We start from the raw sequence: 20,341 nt of genomic DNA, 5'->3' as shown, positions 1-20,341 counted from the left end.
GGGCCCCACAAGCAAACCAAGCTATACAACCATCACCTACATGCAGAGGGCCCTGGTCAGTCCTATGCAGGCTCCCTGGCTATCAGTTCAGAGTCCATGAGCTCCCATAAGCTGGTCAGCTGTCTCTGTGGGTTCTCCCATCATGATTTTGAATGCAATCCATGCCATACAGTAACATACATTACATCTGTTTTTGTTTTGTTTTGTTTTTCCAGACAGTGTCTCTCTGTATTGATTTGGAGCCTATCCTGGAACTGTACACCAGGCTGACCTTGAACTCAGAGATCTGCCTGCCTCTGCCTCCAGAGTGTTGGGATTAAAGGCACGTGCCACCAATGCCTGGGTAACTTACATCTTTTATATACAGCCAGTACTTTTCATAAAGAATTGGCCAGAAAAACATATAGCATATCTCAGAAGCTAACAACAGCCAGTGTGACTCCAGTGTAGGGTTACTGAACTCCCTGAAAGTGCTTACAGGGGTACCAAGCTGAGGTTCCTTGTGACCACCCACAGCCCTGGATCCATCCTTTGTGGACTGACAAGGATCTCGAGGTTAAGGAAGACGCAATAGGGTTGCATGGGGACACTAAATATGCAGCTTCCTGTCTTACTAACTCGTTGCCCTAGCTGAGCAGAGTCAAAATGGAGAAACTGTCCTCAGGCTAGCAGCTTCCAACTGCAGGTGGTGAGCTTACAGCAGCTTCAACCTCTACGAAAATGGAGACACTCAAGTGGACGGGCTTGACTGACAGGAATCCTTAGTTGAACATCACCAGGAATGATAAGCTTGTTTTAGGGGTGCTGCTAGAGTGCCTGTTTATAATAGGCTCTGAAAGAAAGCTGGCTAGACTGAACACTCTTGCCCCAGCAAACAGGATAGGCATTAGCCTGCCCCAGTTTTCATCCTCCTCTGCCATGAAGAGTGATGTCTGTTTGGGCCTCCCCAAAGCCTTGTCTCTCCTGAGTTCCCCCAAGTATTCCTCAAGGTCCTGTATTGTCTCTTTATTTTCCCTTTCTTCCAATAGGCCCAGTGGGAGTCAGAAACAGCTGGACTAGGAGATAATTGCTTGTGTACTATTGAATAGCCAGTAGAGACTTGACCTTAGGTAGAACATGCTAGTAGAGGGAGTGACTAGGCTCTGGAGATGGTAGACAAAATAGAGGCATTGGACTTCCAGATGAGAGATGCTGGAAAGCAGGGGGTACCTGCCCTGACCTGATTTTTGGAAATGAGTGGTATTTGGTGGTCACCAACAAAGAGACTTGGTCCTGTGCATGGGAGAGAGGAGTCCACAGTAATCCTTTTGTAATTGATGCCTTGGTCACAAACACTTAGCACCAACTCTTGAAATTGTGGGAGCTCCATGCACAATATCTCTCACTGCCCTCCTTTGTTAGCCTGAGCTCAGTTGACCAGGTCTGGTCAGAGACAGGTTCTGTGCATATGTGGAGAAGTGTTAGGAATCCCCAGCAGAGCTCTTTCCTCCTGTGGAGCTGGGTGGACTGTGTGAAATGTGGAAGTGGAAGGAAGGGGGACTGAGGGAAAGAGGGAGATGGCTGCAGAAACTGGACCCAAAAGGCAGGCTTTGTTTTAAGGGAGAGCCAAGTGGTTCCTTCCTCCCTCCCTCCAGTTACTCCCTGTCTACAGCAAATGCTTAGCCCCCTCCCTAGCCCAGACAGCCCTTTTAGCCAAGTTATTCCAAAGCTATCTAGGTCTAGTCCATTTAGCCCTGGCTTTTGTTTGCATGACCTGATGTGGGAAAATATCAAGACTGGAATTTCTCATCACAACAACCATGTTGCTCCTAAGTTATAACTCTTGTCATTTCCCATCACATTAAATACATTTCTGCACAGTACAAACCCTTGGAGCCATACCTAGCAAATCTTTTCTGACCAGGACCCATGAAGCCTGTGCAGGCTGAGGAATGTCCCTCTTGGCTCCTGGGTAGAGCAGAAGTTTAATATGCCATGCTATTTCTTTCTTTCTTCCCTCCCTTGGAATATGTGATATGCAGTTGCTGGCTGGGTCACCAAAACTGGCTCCCTGTTGTGAGGAGGTGAGTAGTCCAGCTCTGGAAAGCCGGAGTCTTTGCGACAACATAGGATCAAGGGGAGCTGTCAGGGGCAGGCCGACGAGGCTTTACCTTAACAGCAGAACAGAGCAGGATGTCCGCGATAGACTCACACACACTGACCTGCGTGGGGAGTGACCGTAGGGATCGCTCCCACGTGCACCAGGACCTCCATTTTGACTGGGAGTCACAGCTCCGGTCCCTCCCTCCGATTGCCCTGCCTTAAAGGAATGGCATCAAGCAGGCCAACTGCAGCTGCCCGCCCCCGTGACGTCTGGACGTACCGACCGCACGTTGCGGAGGGGCGGAGAGCAACGGAAACCTGTTTGTGAGCTGCAAGGTTTTGACTGTCCGTGGAGGAAGTAGCCGTAATCGCGCTACTGCGATTTCTTCAAACACTGTCGTGACAGGGCTTGGTGCCAAGGTAAGGGAGAATCTCAGCCTTAGCCCTTTCCTGACCTAGGATGTGAGAGTACACCCAGAAGTTAGGGATGGTGCTGGACATTTTGGCTGAGTTCATTCTAGAGGCTGAGACAGTGTCAGTGGGGGAGGGGAATGTAACAGGGAGGACGAAGGGGAGACCCAAAGCTGCCTCCTTTTCCAGTGCTGTGAATAAGGAAGACAGACTGAGATGCAGCTCCGTTAGTAGAGTGCTTGTCTAGCATGCAGGGAGCACTGGATTTGATCAATGGATCTAGGGCATGGTGGTACATGCCAGCACTAAGTGGTGAACGCAGTTCAAGGTCATCTTCAGGTACATCTTATCTTAAAAACAAAACAAAAAACTAGATTTTCTGGATCTGGGCCACAGTCTGGATGTCTTGACTCCAGGCCTGTCCCTTCTCTGTAGTCGTAAAAGGGGGTATTGCAGCCCCTCTCAAGACGAAGTGCTATATTCGCTTCATTCTTCCTGAAGATGTCCCTCCCAGCGGTGACTTCTTCCTGGACCCTTGGTTAGGCACAAACCATCCCCAAACACTTGTTTTCATAAAGAGATCCCTTATTAAGCAGGGAAGAAAACTTAAAAGTGGCGGCTTTCTGACTCGGGCAGAAAAACAAAACAAAACCAGCAAATGTCCTTGCAGGTGGGATTTTAAGAGTTAAAAATTGGGAGGGCTGTGTAGAATGGGCTGGGACATGATGGTACATTTGAATTGAACATGTTAATTAGGTGAACCAAAGAGGCCTTTTGACTGCTGGACATTTAGATAGCTGGCTCTCAGCACTCAGCCTCAGGAGGAGGAAGTGCCAAATAAGAGGATAGACCTTGGTGGCAGCTTCAGGAGTGTAATCTAATGGTTTTAGCTAGGCAGAGAGGAAAGGGGGCAAGGGCAAGGCTGCCAGAGCCACGTGCTCCTGTGGGCTAGTGTCCCCTCACTCCCCAGGCAGCCATTTTTCTGTCCTGTCCAAAGGTTTAGGCCACAGGAAGACACAGGGAACTGTGGAAAGAAAAGAGTTTATTTAATTAGAGAACCTATGAAGCCACCTGGTATATATCAACGTAAAAAAGGCAGTAAAATGACAAGGAATGGAGACATAGGCAACAGGCATAGAAGAAAGAGAGTGAACATCATAGATCATTTGGTGACATCGGTCAGGCCTGAAGCCTTCATTTCATCCTTGGAATAGGCAGATGGACAGATGTTTCTCAGTCAAGGAGCTTAAGCAAGAACACTCAGACTGCCCACTGTGAGTAAGAGAATGCCAATTTGCCATTCTGATCCCCTCAATCCCAAGTTCAGCTTTAGAGGCTTCTTTGCTGGATCCTGGATGTGGGAGTCCAGCAAAACCCAGACGAATGCAGAAATCAGCTAGAAAGCAAACCTCTGGACCCCTGCTCATTGCTGTCAGCAAAAGATTTGAGGATCCAGGAAGGCAGTACAGTCCTTTTCTTCCCATACAGCTCCCAAAGCCAGACCTAGAAAGAAAAAGGTCATGATGATTCCCCCTGTCTCTGCTTTAGCAGCTTTGACTTTCCTAAAAGAAGGAAGGCAGGGTGATATTAGGAAAGTCAGGGTTAGCCTTGCCTGCCCATATCATTGTAATTTCCAAACCCCAGCCCATTTCTTGAGGGATTGTTTCTTGGGACTATCATCCACTCTACCTCAGTCCATTCCTACAACTCAACATGAATTCACTTGGAATCCCTTATTTCCACTGCTCTCGCACCCCTGAACCTCCCATCTTAGGCATTCTGCCCCCACCAGCAGCATGCAACTTATAGACTATGGGCTCTCATATTGTTATCTTTCAATATACTGAGGGACATTCCTTCATCTTTTAACTAAATCCTGCCTGAAGTCACCGAAGTCCCTCATGGCCCTACTCATTTGGGTCCTGAGCATATACAGAGGCTAGCAAGGTGTTGGAATAGTCAGAGAGGAACAGGAGGATGATTAACCAGGTGTTATTCATAAAGAACAAAAGGCACATAGTCACTCTTCTACATTGCATAGGAATGCACGGGAATAAACACAAGCCTGGCAACCAGTAGCTATCCTTATCAGGGTGTAGGGAACAGGAAATACCTCAGCCCCTCAGGGACCCTTGAGACTGGGAAAATAGAACTGGTTACCTTTCAGGGTGCTGATAGCCAAGGGTGCGGTGATGATGCCTGTGAGATACTTAATTCTTTTTCTTTGAGACAAATTCTCATGTATCCCAGGCTGGCCTCAAACTCACTATGTAGCCTAGATTGACCTTGAACTTCTGATCTTCCTCTTTAAACCCATTGATGGGATTACAGCTTTAAACTATAATACTTGACTTACGAGATGCCTGGAATCACAGTCATGATTTCATGAAGTATGCTGGCAACCGATCCTAACAATGGAGTCATATCCCAAGTCCCACATACTGGGATAGATCTTTTGTTCTGTGTAGATATGTGTGCAGTCACACACTCACGCACTAAGGATTGTACACATGGCCTGGAGACATGGCTCGGTGATGAGCAGTGAGTACTGCTCTTGTGGAACTTTAGGAGCTATGAGTGAAAACTCAGTCTAACTGTGGTGGGTAGCATTGTGGTTTGAATCCTCTCAAATGAATTCACTCTTTTGTACCAGTTGACATTCCCACCAAGAGTGAGTAAGGATCCCATTTCCCATTCCCTTGCCTGCATGTGAGACCATTCATTTTATTTTCCAGTGTGTTTTTGAGACAGGGCCTCTAGCCAACTTGCAACTGACTAGATAGAGCAGGCTGGCAAAGAATCAATGGAATTCATATCCTTCTGCCTCTGGGGGTGTGGGAATGCCTTCAATCCTAGCTCCACACTAACTTTTCTTAAGATTAGCCATTCAGACTGGATCAAGCTGAGAGTCACTAAACAACTTTTTTTTTTAAACTTTCTATTTGCATGACTAAGAATGATGAGTACTTTAAAACACACACTCACACGCACGTTTTTAGTGCTTGTAAAAAAGGCTCAGTCTTCAGGAGCACTGCTTGCTCTTCCTGAAGACATAGATTGCTTCTCAACTCCCACATTACAGCTCACAGTTGTCTGTAACTCTTGTTTAGGGTAGCAGATTCTCCCTTCCATTCACTGTGGTCACATCCATACATGAAGACCAAATATACATACATGAAAAAATAAAAATAATTCTTTTTAAAATTATTTTTATTTAGAAACAATTTTATTTTACATATCAGTACCCCTTCTTTTTCTCTCTCCCATCCTCCCATGTCCCCCACCAAACTCCCAACCCACACTCCACCTACTCCCCAAAGATAGTAGGCCTTCCATGGGGGAATGCTCAAAGTCTCTCACATCATTTGGGGCAGGGACTAGGCCCTCCTCTGTGTATCTGGGCTGAGAGAGTATCCCTCCATGGGAAATGGGCTCCTAAAGTCCATTTGTGCATGAGGGATAAATACTGGTTCCACTGTCAGAGGTCCCATAAACTGCCCAGGCCTCCCAACTGGCACCCACATTCAGAGGGCTTGGTTCAGTACAACGCTGGTTCCCCAGCTTTACGACTGGGGTCCGTTGCTCTCACTAGGTCACAATATTTACACACACACACACACACACACACACACACACACAGTGTTTTGGTTTATGTGCTTCTTGTATAGTGAAATCTCTGTAATTTTTGGATTATGCCATTTCCCTAAATTGGGCCTCTTCAATTTATTTTTTGTTGTTGGGCTCAATGTTCTGTTCTTTCCACAACTTTCTTCACGCATAGGACAGACCATGTTGTCTGTCTCTGAGGCTCTGTATATGAGTTGAATCAGGTCTTGTGATGCCAACAGGAATACACATTCTTAGGATTAATTTTAATATTTATGGTTTTCCACTTTCCATGTTTACTTTTATGATGAATGTAATTTTTGGCTGATGGGAATTGTGACCATTCTGTCAGCTGCTGTTAATAACAATAGTAACATAAACTAAACATTTTGTTTTCAGTCAGAGTGTGTGGAACTTTGGTACAATGTTATTATTTTCCCGTGTGCCTTAGATGAGGCCTCGTTGAAGGCATTTACCTCATTACTTAGCGTATTCATCTTTTTGAAGCAATCCAAATGGGTTTACTATCTAACTTATTTTTGAAATTCTCATTGTTAATTTATAGGAAAAAAGTAGTAATTTTGTGTGTTTTGTAGTTTTCTTTTCATTTCTTCTTTGTTTTAAAAAACAATTTCATTTTACAGAGCAATTCTAGTTCCCTCTCCCTCCTGTCCTCCCACTCCCCCCACCATCTCCCTATCCCATCCCCCCCATCTTCTCCTCAGAGAAGGGGAGGCCTCCCATGGGGAATCACCAAAGTGTCACATCATTTGGGGCAGGATTGATGCCCTCCTCCCTTGTATCTAGGCTGAGAGAGTATCCCTCTGTAAGGAGTACAGTTTTTCCACCCGCCACCACTCTTGTCCGGCAGCAGCGCCAGCCCCAAATAATACACAGAGACTCTGTATTTGATATAATCCTGTTGGCCCGGTTACTTGTTTCTTATCGGCTAGCTCTGCCTTTAATTATTAACCCATTTCTGCTGATATATGTATTTCTCTTACCAGGGAGCCGGCGGCATACTGCTTTCTTCAGACTCTCCATCTTGACTCCTCCTTCCTACTTCCTATTTCCTCCTTGGCTCCTAGTCCCTCCTATCTTCCTTTCCTATTGGCCAACAGTGCTTTATTATTAACCAGTATGAGAAACATATACAGAATGACATCTCCATCATCCCTCCATAGGGAATGGGCTCCAAAAAGCCCATTCGTGTACTAGGGATAAACACTGGTTCCACTGCCAGAAGCCCCATAGACTGCCCCAATTCCCAACTGAAACCTGCATTCAGGGAGCCTAGTTCAGTCTTATGCAGGTTCTCCAGCTGTCAGCTGTCAGTCTGAAGTTCGTGAGCTCCCACTTGTTCAGGTCAGCTGTTTCTGTGGGTTTCCCCAGCACGGTCTTGACCCCTTTGCTCATCGCTCCTTCTCTACAACTGGATTCCAGGAGTTATTAGACATTAGGATATTAGGAGAGATATTAGGATGGCTACAGCAGCATGTTTCTTGGGTCCATTTGATTGGAAAATCTTTTTCCACCTCTTTATCTGTCTTTAAGTTGAGGTGTGTTTCTTGTATGCAGCAGAATAGGTCTGTCTTCATATCCATTCTGTTAGCTTGTGTCTTTTTATAGGCGAATAGGGACATTTGATATTAAGAGATTAATGACGATTGATTGTTAATTCCTGCTATTTTTGGATTTGTTGTTGATGGTGGTATTGTGTATTTCCTTTTTTTGGGGGGGGTTGGTAATTTTGGATTGTCTATTACCTATGCTTTTGTGGGTGTAGGTAACTTTCTTGGATTGAAGTTTTCATTCCAGTACTTTCTGTATGGCTGGACTTATGAACATGTATTGTTTATATCTGGTTTTGTTAGGAATATCTTGTTTTCTCCATCTATAGTGATTGAAAGCTTTCCTAGGTACAGCAGTCTGGGCTGGCATTCATGGTCTCTTAGTGTCTATGGAACACCTATGCAGGATCCTCTGGCTTTCAGGTTTTCCATTGAGAAATCAGGTGTAATCCTCATAGGTCTGCCTTTATATGATACTTGGCCTTTTTCGTTCACTGCTCTTAATATTCTTTATCCTGTTTGATTTGTGTTTGTGTAGTGAGGTAGTCCTTCTGTAGCACTGACCACGCCCATTGGGGGGTGGAGCGATGGGCGGAGGTGACCTGAGGAAGGAGGTCGGAGGGGGCCAGGAAGGCGCTCTCTTTCTGGCGTGACTCGGACAGGAGAGGATCGGGTTGAATTTCCTGGTGTTCATCTGTCTAGGTTGTAAGTTATTTCTCCCTGAATAAACATCTATTCGGCCTATTTGTTTATCCTGACCCTTATTTACCGCAATATCTGGTGTCAGAAGTGGGATCTGATGTGTGTTATATATATAGGATGAGTCCTCTTTCTGATAGTATCTTGTAACTGTATAAACAATGAAGTTAATTCTGTATTGTCAGGAATAAATTCTGCAGTCTCAATGTGTAAAACGACTCTCTCTGCGTATTGAGAGTCAGTAACTATATTGAGGGGTTCTTTAAAATCCATAAGTACCATGAGAATGGCATACAATTCTGCCTTTTGTACAGAATTGTAAGGGCTTTGAACCACTTTACTAATATTTCCTGATTTATATCCTGCCTTACCTGATTTATTTGCATCAGTGTAGAATGTATGAACTCCAGAAATAGGTGTTTTTCTTACAATGCGTGGAAGAATCCAAATCGTTTTCTTTATGAATTTGATTCTCTCAGTTTTGGGATAGTTGTTGCTAATTGTTCCCAAAAAGTTACTGCAAGCTCTCTGCCAATATTCGTTATCTTTCCATAAGGAAGAAATTTCCTCATTAGTTAAAGGTACTATAATTTCTGCTGGGTCCCTTCCTATTAGCTGACGAAGTCTTAATTTACCTTTTATAATCAAGTCAGAGATCTTTTCTATATATGTTTTCAGTTTTTTATTCTGTTTATGTGGTAGGAATATCCATTCTAATATGATATCTTCTCTCTGCATCAAAATCCCTGAAGGATATTCTCTAGATGGTAATATAACCAGAATACAGTCTAGGTTTGGATCCACACGGTCCACATGTGCTTCTAGTATCCTCTTTTCTACCCATTCTAATTCCTTCTCAGCTTCAGCTGATAGTATTCGTGGACTATTCAAGTCCTTATCTCCTTTTAGGGCCATTTTCAAGTTTTTCAAATCATGCCCTTCTACTCCAATTATGGTTTGCAGTTGAGAAATCTCTCCTAGTAATTTTTGAAGATCATTAAGAGTCTGGTAGCGATCTCTTCTGATCTGTACTTTTTGTGGTCTAATTTTCTGTAGACCTATTTTATATCCTAAGTAGTTGATAGACTCTCCTTTTTGTATTTTTTCAGGTGCAATTTGTAATCCCCAGCGAGGTAAAACTTCCTTTACTTTCTCAAACATTTTTTCTAATATTTCTCCTTTAGAGTCAGCTAACAATATATCATCCATGTAATGATAGATTATGGATTGTGGAAACTGTTTACGAATTATTTCTAACGGCTTTTGTACGAAATATTGGCACAGGGTGGGGCTATTTAGCATTCCCTGTGGCAAAACCTTCCATTGATATCTCTTCACCGGTTGAGAATTGTTATAATTAGGTACCGTGAAGGCAAATTTCTCTTTGTCTTGTTCTTGTAAAGGTATAGTGAAGAAGCAATCCTTTAAATCAATAACTATAATAGGCCATTCTTTGGGTATCAAAGAAGGCAAGGGCATTCCAGGCTGTAGAGAGCCCATTGGCTGGATAACTTTATTGATGGCTCTCAGGTCTGTAAGCATTCTCCATTTACCAGATTTCTTTTTGATCACAAATACAGGAGAATTCCAAGGGCTGGTTGATTCCTCAATATGTCCAGCATTTAGCTGTTCCTGAACCAGGCTTTCTAAAGCTTCTAACTTCTCAGAGGTCATAGGCCATTGTCCTACCCAGACAGGTTCCTCTGTTAGCCATTTTAAAGGTAGGGCTTTTGGTTCCTCTGTTTGTTCAGCATTTGTATTTTGTTTTTGTACTGCCTGGATATTTGGTCTCTGTCTTGTATAGTACTTAACAGTATTCTTTCCACAATCATGAGGTCGTCTATGGTTCCTATCTAATACAGGAGGAATGTTAATCTGTGTATTCCATTGCTGTAATAGATCACGACCCCATAAATTTATCACTACATCAGCCACATATGGTCTCAACCTCCCTCTCTGTCCTTCTGGTCCTATACAGTCAATCCATCTCGTGCTTTGTTTTACCTGATTTCCTATTGTAAACTCCATTATGCCCTCACCCTAGGACTAGATATGTAGGTCATTTTGTTCTCGATTTTCCTTTTCTTAGAGCACACTTGTTATTCACTGTTTTGTATATAGTTTTGTATTAAGCCTAAATCTTTTCTTTAGACTAAAAGGGGAATTGTAGTGAGGTAGTCCTTCTGTAGCACTGACCACGCCCATTGGGGGGTGGAGCGATGGGCGGAGGTGACCTGAGGAAGGAGGGTCGGAGGGGGCCAGGAAGGCGCTCTCTTTCTGGCGTGACTCGGACAGGAGAGGATCGGGTTGAATTTCCTGGTGTTCATCTGTCTAGGTTGTAAGTTATTTCTCCCTGAATAAACATCTATTCGGCCTATTTGTTTATCCTGACCCTTATTTACCGCAATATGTTTGTTTAGCTGTTTTGTAAGCTTCTTGAACTTTCATTGGCATGTCCTTCTTTAGGTTGGGAAGGCTTTCTTTGATTTTGTTGAATATGTTTTTTGCACATTTGAGCTGGACTTCTTCACTTTCTTCTCTCCCTGTTACTTTTCATTGTGTCCCAGATTTCCAGGGCATTTTTGTTAAGTATTTATTGGATTTAACATTTTCTTTGGTCAATGAATCTATTTCATCTATTGTATCTTCAACACCTGAGAATCTCTCTTCCATATTTTGTATTCTGTTGCTTATGATTGCATCTGTAGTTCCTGATCGTTTAGCCAGATTTTCTATTTCCAGCATTCCCTCAGTTTGTGTTTTCTTTATTGCCTCTATTTCAGTTTTCATATCTTGAACTCGTTGATTTGTTTCCTTTACCTGTTTGGTTGTTTTTTCTTCACTTTCCTGGCTTTCATTAAGGGATTTGTTGATTTCTTCCACTTTTTTTTTTATTTGCCTTTTGCTCCATTTCTTCTATTTTGTTTGTTTGTCTTTTCCTCTGTTTCTTTAAGGGAGTTTCTTATTTACTCTTTAAGGGCCTCTATCATTTTCATAAAGTTATTTTTAAGGTCATTTGCTTCTGCTTCATCTGAGTTGGAATATTCAGGTCTTGGTGTAGAAGAATACCTAGTCTCTAGTGGTGTATTAAATTACTCTTTATGTTGTTGAGTTTATTCTTATGCTGTTGTCTACCCATCTCTTCCTCCAGTGACTACAGGTGGGGCCTATGATTCAGGGGGTCTCTCTTCATTCCAGTTGGTGTAGGTGGGCCTTGTGGCTTGGGTGTTTGCCCTTCCTCTCTCTGTAGAGGCAGGGCAAAGGATATGATAGCAGCACTTGCAGTGCTGGATTGTTTGGGCTGTGGGGAGGCTGCCCCAGATCTCTTGAGCTTCAGTGGGCAGGGGTTGGGAGCACTATGTGCCCAGGGTAATTTGGACCTAGAGGTTAGGAGCCTCTATCGGGGTACCCTGGCACTCACCTCTCCCTGTGGGGGTGTGGCCAAGGCTCCAATGAAGGCAGAAGTAGTGGGATGGGATGGGTATGGAGAGACTGCCTCCAGGTCTCTTAAGGCTCCTGTGGGCAGGGATAGGGCATGCAACATACCCCAGACAACTAGGGCCTTGTGTTTTTAGTTTTCAAAAATACTTAAAGCATTTGTCAATTTGGTGAGCTTTCTTTGATGACTGTTGTAAGCTCTTTGTGTGATCACATCATTATTACAAAGGTGTTTGATGCCTTTCATGTACTACCAATATCTTTAATATCTCTTTTCCTGTTCAAATTTCTCTAGGTCACTCCTGTCACTGGCTGAAATAAGACCTGTGTGCAAATGTCCCCTTGCTGTTTTTTTCTAATGTTTTTTTTTTTTCCTCTATTCTGTACTGTTGGACTAGTGTGACATGGGGTCCCTTTATTATATTGAGCTGTGTTCCGTTTCTTTCTAGATACTTTAGGAGTTTATCATAAAATATTGCTGAACTGTGCCTTATGATATGTAGAAATTTCCATTTCTACAAAGATTTTTATCATCATTTGTCTCTATGAACTTTGTGTATTTTTTCTTTGTTATATACTTTTAAATATATTCTGGTTGGTTGAATTGCTGGAAGTATTTTTCTTCCCTATAGTTGGAAATAGTGGACTTTTGGTTTGATGTGTTAGACATGATTCATTACTCCCTAGCTCCCCTCTGTTCAATAGTTCTTCATGTAAAATATCCTATTTCCCGTATTCTCATGGATAATTTCTCTCTGAGATTTTTACATATACTTTGCTTCTTAAGTATGTTCTGCTCTACTGCTTGAGTGAATGACCTCTGTTATTTCATAATGTTCTTCAAGTGTACTTCCTTCTCCATGAATTTTTAGAACCAGTGTTTCTTGGTGAACTGAAGTGATTGACTGTTATTTTCTCTCAGCACACTTAATATGTCTGATATCATTGTGGTGTTTGGGACTTTTTATGTGGTTTGTCATTTCACATAACAGAGTCCTGTTAATTTTAGGTTTGTGTTTTGACACCTTGATGTGAAATGTCAACAAGAATTCTGGTCTTTGTTCCTGCAACAGAAACTTAAAGAAGAGTTATCAGAGAGAATGGCTGTTTCTCCAGTGAATGTGCCCCAGGTCAGTGTCCTATCCACATTACTTTGAAAATTGCTTTTATATTGAAACCATGCAAGCTGCTAATTCTCTGCCTCAGGTAATGTCATCTAAAGTACTTATTATTGTCTTTCTTTTACTTCCCTTATAAATAAGATGTAATTTTCATGGACTTAAAACCTGCAATTCTGAAAGAGATCCCATTGTAAATCATGATCCAAGAAATAATATTGATGCCTAGATCCTACAAAGAATATACTTGGCTTTTTGTTTTGTTTTGTGTTTTTCTGAAGAGAGAAGGCCTTATACCCTGTATGGGTTATATTTCAGGGATGGTCATATTTGAGAAACAGGCCTTTGAAAGTTACCATCCAAATTTATGTAATTTTTTTTCCCCGGGTATCACTAATATGGAAAACAAGCATTAGAAGAGACTCACTCTCTTGTCCTAAATATCATTTCAGCATGATAGAGAGCTCAGAGTATGTGGCTTGATCTTGTCATGAAACTGATATATCAGCGAGGAGATGCATATTACAATATACGGATTTCTCTCTTTGGCATTTGGTGTCACACAGTGATGATATTCCTTTGGTTTTTTGTTTGTCTGGTTTTGTTTTGTTTTGACTCCTGAAATCTGTTTGTCTCAGTTTAGTTCCTACTGATACCTTTCTTTTGAATCCAGTGTTGAGTGGTAAGTTCTCAGTAGGCAGGAAAGTACTTTCCCTTGTATTTTGTTCATTTTTTGAACAGGACACCATTGTGAAAGCACTGTCTGGCTGACCACTATCTTACATATGTAGACTGTATGAGAAAGAATTTTCTGGAGAGTATTGACTTGTTGCTTTGCATAAGCCCTCAATTTTCAAGTGTGTATGAGTTTCTCTCCTTAAAGACTTTGTTCTCTTCTCTACTTTTGGAAGAAGTAGCTGCCCCAACTTATGTTTTTCCTTTCGCTGAAGCTACTATATTGTATAGATAGAGATTTTGAAGAAAAGTTGATATGGACAGATTTCCATTTCTTTCTTTAAAAATATCCATATTATTTAAGTATATGAGTGTTTATCTGCATGGTTTATGTATGCCACATGTCTGCATAATGGCCATGAAGCTCTGAGTTTGTCCACAATCATCCAGTAGTAGAGTCAGGAACATTATTCACCTGTCCTGTGTGTAGTGAGAGTCAAACTTGCTTTCTCTGCAAGAAAACCATGTGCTTTTTGCCACTGAGCCATCTTCCCAGACCCCAGGTTTTCATTCATGTTGAAGTTTTTGTGAGGAACCAGTTATCAACCTTGCTTCTTTTAATTTCTGAAGAACAAAGGAATCATAAGGGATACTTCTCTATTCAGGGTAAAATCCTCTTAGATGTTTGAGCTCAGATACTGAAGAACAGTGAAATTACAAGATTCAAATTTTCAGCTAAGTAATACTCATGAGCATAATATATTCAAAATCAATAAAGAGTTAATATTATTCTCAAAAAAACTTAATACATTTGTTGTGGGCACAGATCATCTTTTTACTTCATCTGAATGTATTGTCAAATAGGCTCTTTACATAAATTTTTATATCGGTTGTATAATAAAACCACATGGATTTGAGGTATTGTTATTTACCAGTACTCACAGTACTCATATATTTACTTTTAGAGAAGTTTGAAAATTCTAACATGTAATATTGATTTTCATATTTATCTCATTCTCAAAACATGTCAAAGAATATTTGATTACATTGTTTAGTACTTTGGATGTAAGAAGTGTTGTTGCACTCCTTATAGTTTAAAACAAAAACCCAAAATTATCTGACTTTTCAATTCATCAATAAGTTGTGCCATCCACATTCTACCTGTTTGTTTTACAATGGTATATCATTGAACAAACACATCAGCATCCCAACTAAGCATGTTATAATAGAGTTAGGTGATACCCAGATATCAAGAAGAATGATCCAGGGTCCATATTTGAGCAAAAAAAGAGAGTTGTTATATTTGGAAGCATGATTTTGTTTCTTGAAACTTGCCCATCTGAGATGAGACACCTTATTTGATATATCAACATACTGTTGATAGTGATAAATTCCTGGGTCTATTCTGCAAATGCATTTCTTTTATTTCCTAAAATAATAATGTTGGTGAGATATAGAAAATACAATAAAAGGTATTCTAGATTATTTCTTTTTATAATTAATTTTCATTTTTGTTTTATGGATGTGTGTCTATTTGAATGTATGCATTAATACTGTGTGTTCCTTCTGCCTGTAGAGCACAGAAGAGCTTTGGATTCTGTCTTACTTAGGGATTCAAGAGACACCATGAGCACAGGAAGTTTCATAAAGAAAGATATTTTGTTGAGGGTAATAACCAGTACTCTTATCTGATGAACCATTTTTTCACCAACACTAGAAAACATTTATCTTGGACTAATGGTCATGGGTCATTTATATCAGAAAACAATCTGTTTCCTTGGGCCTCTTTTTACTAGGAAAACATTTTCTTCAGCAGCACATGGTAAATGGATAATTTTCCATTACAGGATCTGTTGACATTCGGGGATGTGGCTGTGGACTTTTCCCAGGAGGAGTGGGAATGTCTGGAGTCTGCTTCAAAGGCCTTGTACATTGATGTGATGTTGGAGAATTACCGCAATCTAGTTTTTGTTGGTAAGAAGTCTCTTCATGAGGAATATCTGCCTCAACCTTGGTGTTTGTCTTCTTTTTATTTTTGTAAACTCTCCAAACAACCCAGAGACTACTATATATGAGAGAACTTAGGTTAATAAACATAACTTTTTTCTCCTTTTTTGTTACACTATTCTTTGTTCTCTGAAAAAGCAACCAATACTAAATAGTGTGATCTGTACAGCCCTTTTATCTGGTATTTAAGGAAAACATCAGTCTTCAAAGAAAGTTGAATATTCAGAGCAAATAAATTTATTATAGTATACTAGTATTTGGAATGTATTGATATTAATATCAGATTAAACTTTCACTCATTTCTGAATTTTCAAAAATAGAGATTTTAAAATAGGGAAAATAGTTCTAATGTGCATTTTGCTATTTTTGTTCATTTCATTTATATACTTTTTAGTTGCTGTATTTATATTTATTCCTGGTAGCACAAAGCAGCATGATTTTAATACTAGCAACAGAGAGGCTGAGGTAAAAGGATGTGGTGTATTCCTGGCCAGCCTGGGTTACATAGTGTGTTTCATGCTGGTCAGGTATGTACACTGTGATCCTCTCAAATATAAACAATAAGGAGATAGAGAAATCATCTATATAAGATCCTCCTAAAAGGTCCTTTCTCAAATTTATTACTGCTCAATCATGTATTTCTCATAGCTTCTTCAGGGTTTGCAGTTTATATAATAAGAAGACTATTATTCTTCACATTTTGATGGAGATTAGATTATTTTGTTTTTGTTGTTGTGGTTTTTTTTTTTGTTTGTTTGTTTGTTTGTTTTTGGATGGGGCAGGGTTTCTCTGTGAAACTGTCCTGGCTTTCCTGGATCTCACTCTGTAGACCAGGCTGGCCTCCAGCTCACAGAGATATGACTCTTGTCTGCTTGCCAAATGCTGGGATTAAAGGTGTTCACCACCACTGCCCTGGGATTAGATAAGTTTTTGAGCATGCATTTCACAATAATGGAACACAAAAGGCCTGCCTCTTCTGAGAAGTCTGTTTCCAAGTCTGCTATATAACTTATCTTATAGAACTTAAGGAGACATCAGTTCTTGAATCTGTAACATGCATTTATCTTTTTAATCCCTTTTTGTGCTCATTTCCAGAGAAATATCATATGTATGTGAAAAGTATGAAAGATTTGGATCAAGGATCAAAGCACATTGTCTGTTACCCTGTGAATATCCAAGAGAAGTCTTATGAAAATTGCATAAAGGACCATAAATTCTCCCATTGTACAGCTTATAATACAAGTGATCTTACAGAGAACGCCAACAAATATGAATGTGATAACTACAGGGGTATCTCTATTGAATCAACAAACCTAAAGAATCATAAATGTAGAAACACTGGAGAAGAAACGTACAAATATAAAGACTGTGGGAAATGGTTAAACTTGTGTTCCATCATTTGTCAAAGAATTCACACTAGAAAGGAACTACAGAAAAATACAGACTATGATGAATCATTTGACTCTAAACATACACTCATGCTGAAACAGATCTCTAGTGTAGGGAAAATACACCAATGTGGGAAGTACTTTAGAGCCTACTCCAGTCTCAGTAGACATCAGAGAATTCATTCTGCAGAGAAATCCTACAAATGTAAAGAATGTGGGATGTGCTTTTATTTCTTGTATCAAGTTAAAAACCTTTGTAAAACCCATAATGGAGAGAGACCTTACAAATACAGCGAATATGAAAAATGTTTCATCCAGAAAGACCATCTTAGCATACATCCAAGAATCCATACAGGAGAGAAACCTTTCAAATCTAGTGATTGTGAGAAGTCCATTGCACATGTCTCCACTCTTGGACATCAGAGAATTCATACAGGAGAAAAACCATACAAATGTGGTGAATGTGAGAAATCTTTTCCATATATCTCGAGTCTTAGAAAGCATCAGCGAAGTCATACAGGAGAGAAACCTTACAAATGTAGTAAATGTGGAAAATCCTTTACACAGGGTTCACACCTGAAACGACATCAGACCATTCATATAGGAGAGGAACTTATCAAATCTAGTGATTGTGAGAAATCCTTTGCATATATTTCTACTCTTGGACAACATCAGAGACTTCATACAGGAGAGGAACTTATCAAATCTAGCGATTGTGAGAAATCCCTTGCATATGTCTCAACTCTTGGACAACATCAGAGAATTCATACAGGAGAGAAACCATATAAATGTGGTGAATGTGAGAAATCCTTTCCCTATATCTCGAGTCTTAAAAAGCATCAGCGAAGTCATACAGGAGAGAAACCTTACAGATGTAGTAAATGTGAGAAATCCTTTACACAGGCTGTACACCTGAGACAACATCAGACCGTTCATACAGGAGAGAAACCTTACAAATCTAACAATTGTGAGAAATCCTTTGCATATGTTTCTACTCTTGAACAACATCAGAGAATTCATACAGGAGAGGAACTTATCAAATCTAGCGATTGTGAGAAATCCTTTGCATATATTTCTACTCTTGGACAACATCAGAGAATTCATACAGTAGAGAAAGTTTTCAAATCTAGCAACTGTGAGAAATCCATTGTTTATTTCTCTACTCTTGAACATCACAGAATTCATACAGGAGAGAAACTTATCAAATCTAGCAATTGTGAGAAATCCATTGTTTATTTCTCTACTCTTGGACATCAGAGAATTCATACAGGAGAGAAACTTATCAAATCTAGTGACTGTGAAAAATCCTTTGCATATGTTTCTACTCTTGGACAACATCAGAGAATTCATACAGGAGAAAAACCATACAAATGTAGTGAGTGTGAGAAATCCTTTTCATACATCTCAAGTCTTAAAAAGCATCAGCTAAGTCATACAGGAGAGAAACCTTACAGATGTAGTAAATGTGAGAAATCCTTTACACAGGCTGTACACCTGAGACAACATCAGACCGTTCATACAGGAGAGAAACCTTACAAATGTAATGAATGTAAGAAATCCTACACACAGGCTTCACATCTTAAACGACATCAGATCATTCATAAAAGAGAGAAAATTGTGAGTGCAGTAAATGTGGCAAAGTATCTCTCTTCTCTTACTTCTAAGAATACTTAAGAAAAGTCATACTGGGAAGAAGGTTTCCATACTCAATATTGTAGCATATGCTTTATTAAAAGCTCTGCTAGAGACCACTGAACCTCCATACAAGATCAACATTAAGAGCATGAGAAATTTGTGGAAGCCTTTATGTAATGTGCAAATCTTATAGAGTTTATACGGAGGAAAAATTCTGAAAATGTGATAATGTAGGAAAATTTTCAATAAACATCTTTTTTCAAACTCAACAATAGCATAAGAATGAAAAATCAAAAAGCCCAAAACTGTGCTGTGGTATGGGACATTTTGAAGTCAAGAAACAAAAATAAAGGCATCCCAGTTATTAGTAGCTGATGTGTCTCTATTGCTAAAGATGGGTTGGTGGTCAAAGGCAATGATTCATTTTTTTGTATCCAATTGTGCCCTCAACTACTTGACATGATTCAATAAAGTCTGCTTAACATTTGAAATAGCAATGACTGGTTGTTTTTCATATATAAAACTCTATTTGTGATTTTTAAAAATATTTTTATGAGGTTACATTTTGAGATAAATAAAATTATTGATCCTTTCTTTGTAAACACAAAAATGCCATTTGTCATTGAAAAGAATTGACAGCAAAAAGGTGTCTTGCTTGCTTATGCTTTTTTAGTCTATAAAACAATTTCTTAGATACAAACTGGATGGTAGAGGCACACACCTTTAATCCCAGTACTTGGGAGGCAGAGACAGGTGGATCTCTGAATTCAAGGCCAACTTTGTCTGCAGAGCAAGATCCAGGTCAGGCCCCAAAGCTACAAAGACACTTCTCAAAACAACAACAACAACAACAAAAAAGTTCTTAGACATGAATGTATTAGAACTTTTGGAAATAATTTGATTTTCACCTGTAATATGTAAAATATTTAATCATGTCAGGGAAGTAAGAATCATGATTTTTTTTTTTAACTTCACTTGAAAATGAAGTTTACATTCGCTTGAAAAATGGAATGTAACCACATAATTTTTATATTGCTTGGAAAGTTTTGCTGGGGCAAAAAAACTGTTGGGGGGGGAGGGGAAGAAAGATGCCTGGAGAAAGTTAAAAGGAACACACCAGGAAAGAACTGAAAGGAAGACATCAGAAAAGAGATTAAAACGTAAACATCAGGCAAGAAAGAGATAAGGAAAAGAGAGACCCTGATGTGTGTATGTGTCTGTTTGTGTTTCTTTTTCACTGGCCCCAAAGAGTTTTATATCTCTCAGATATAAAAGTCAAGTGTTTTATCAGTCACCTACTCAGTTTTGGAACTGCTGATCATAGGCCTGGCAACAGCAGCTAATTTTCTGTCTAACAATAAGTAGTTGCCTGTAGTCCATTGTTTTGCAGGCAGGAACACACGAAGTTATTTCACATTAATATAAACATCATATATGCATCATTTTTCTAGAACATACCGTTTCACCGCCGACTTCCTCATATTTTTGCAGGTGCACTATCTCTGCCTCCCCAATTTCAGTGAGTTTCCTTGAGCTATTGGTGCAGGAGCTGTGATGTAGATAACAAATTTGGAGACTGGGGCGATCTATCCTCTCTTCAGATCTGTACTGTGCTCAGTTGTGGATTTCTGTGGTCTCATATTTCTATGAAGAGAGGCTTCATCATTAAGGGATGATACCTATACCTCTACATGTGTATCATAATAAGATA

The 20,341-nt window shown here is 40.1% G+C and overlaps 1 protein-coding gene across 1 annotated transcript; it reads left to right on the top strand.

Moving 5' to 3' along the window:
• The first annotated feature begins 2,453 nt into the window (after nt 1–2,453).
• On the top strand, nt 2,454–19,121 carry LOC127217799 (zinc finger protein 420-like). Its single transcript, XM_051178796.1, has 4 exons — nt 2,454–2,502; nt 12,817–12,937; nt 15,448–15,574; nt 16,703–19,121. The coding sequence occupies exons 2-4, from the start codon at nt 12,908–12,910 to the stop codon at nt 18,667–18,669; spliced, it is 2,124 nt and encodes a 707-aa protein (XP_051034753.1). The 5' UTR covers nt 2,454–2,502; nt 12,817–12,907; the 3' UTR covers nt 18,670–19,121.
• The last annotated feature ends 1,220 nt before the right edge of the window (nt 19,122–20,341 follow it).

Source organism: Phodopus roborovskii, unplaced genomic scaffold (assembly GCF_943737965.1).
Source record: "Phodopus roborovskii unplaced genomic scaffold, PHOROB, whole genome shotgun sequence".
NCBI lineage: Eukaryota > Metazoa > Chordata > Mammalia > Rodentia > Cricetidae > Phodopus > Phodopus roborovskii.
The sequence above is the reverse complement of the archived record's forward strand: the minus strand, read 5'-3'. Positions and strand labels throughout refer to the sequence as shown.

Bases quoted from the DNA above. Each gene is read 5' to 3' on its own strand.
- LOC127217799 (XM_051178796.1), top strand. From the start codon at position 12,908: ATGGCTGTTTCTCCAGTGAATGTGCCCCAG. The intron at 12,938-15,447 runs GTCAGTGTCCTA...TTTCCATTACAG, and splicing joins CTCCAGTGAATGTGCCCCAG to GATCTGTTGACATTCGGGGA. The intron at 15,575-16,702 runs GTAAGAAGTCTC...GCTCATTTCCAG, and splicing joins CCGCAATCTAGTTTTTGTTG to AGAAATATCATATGTATGTG.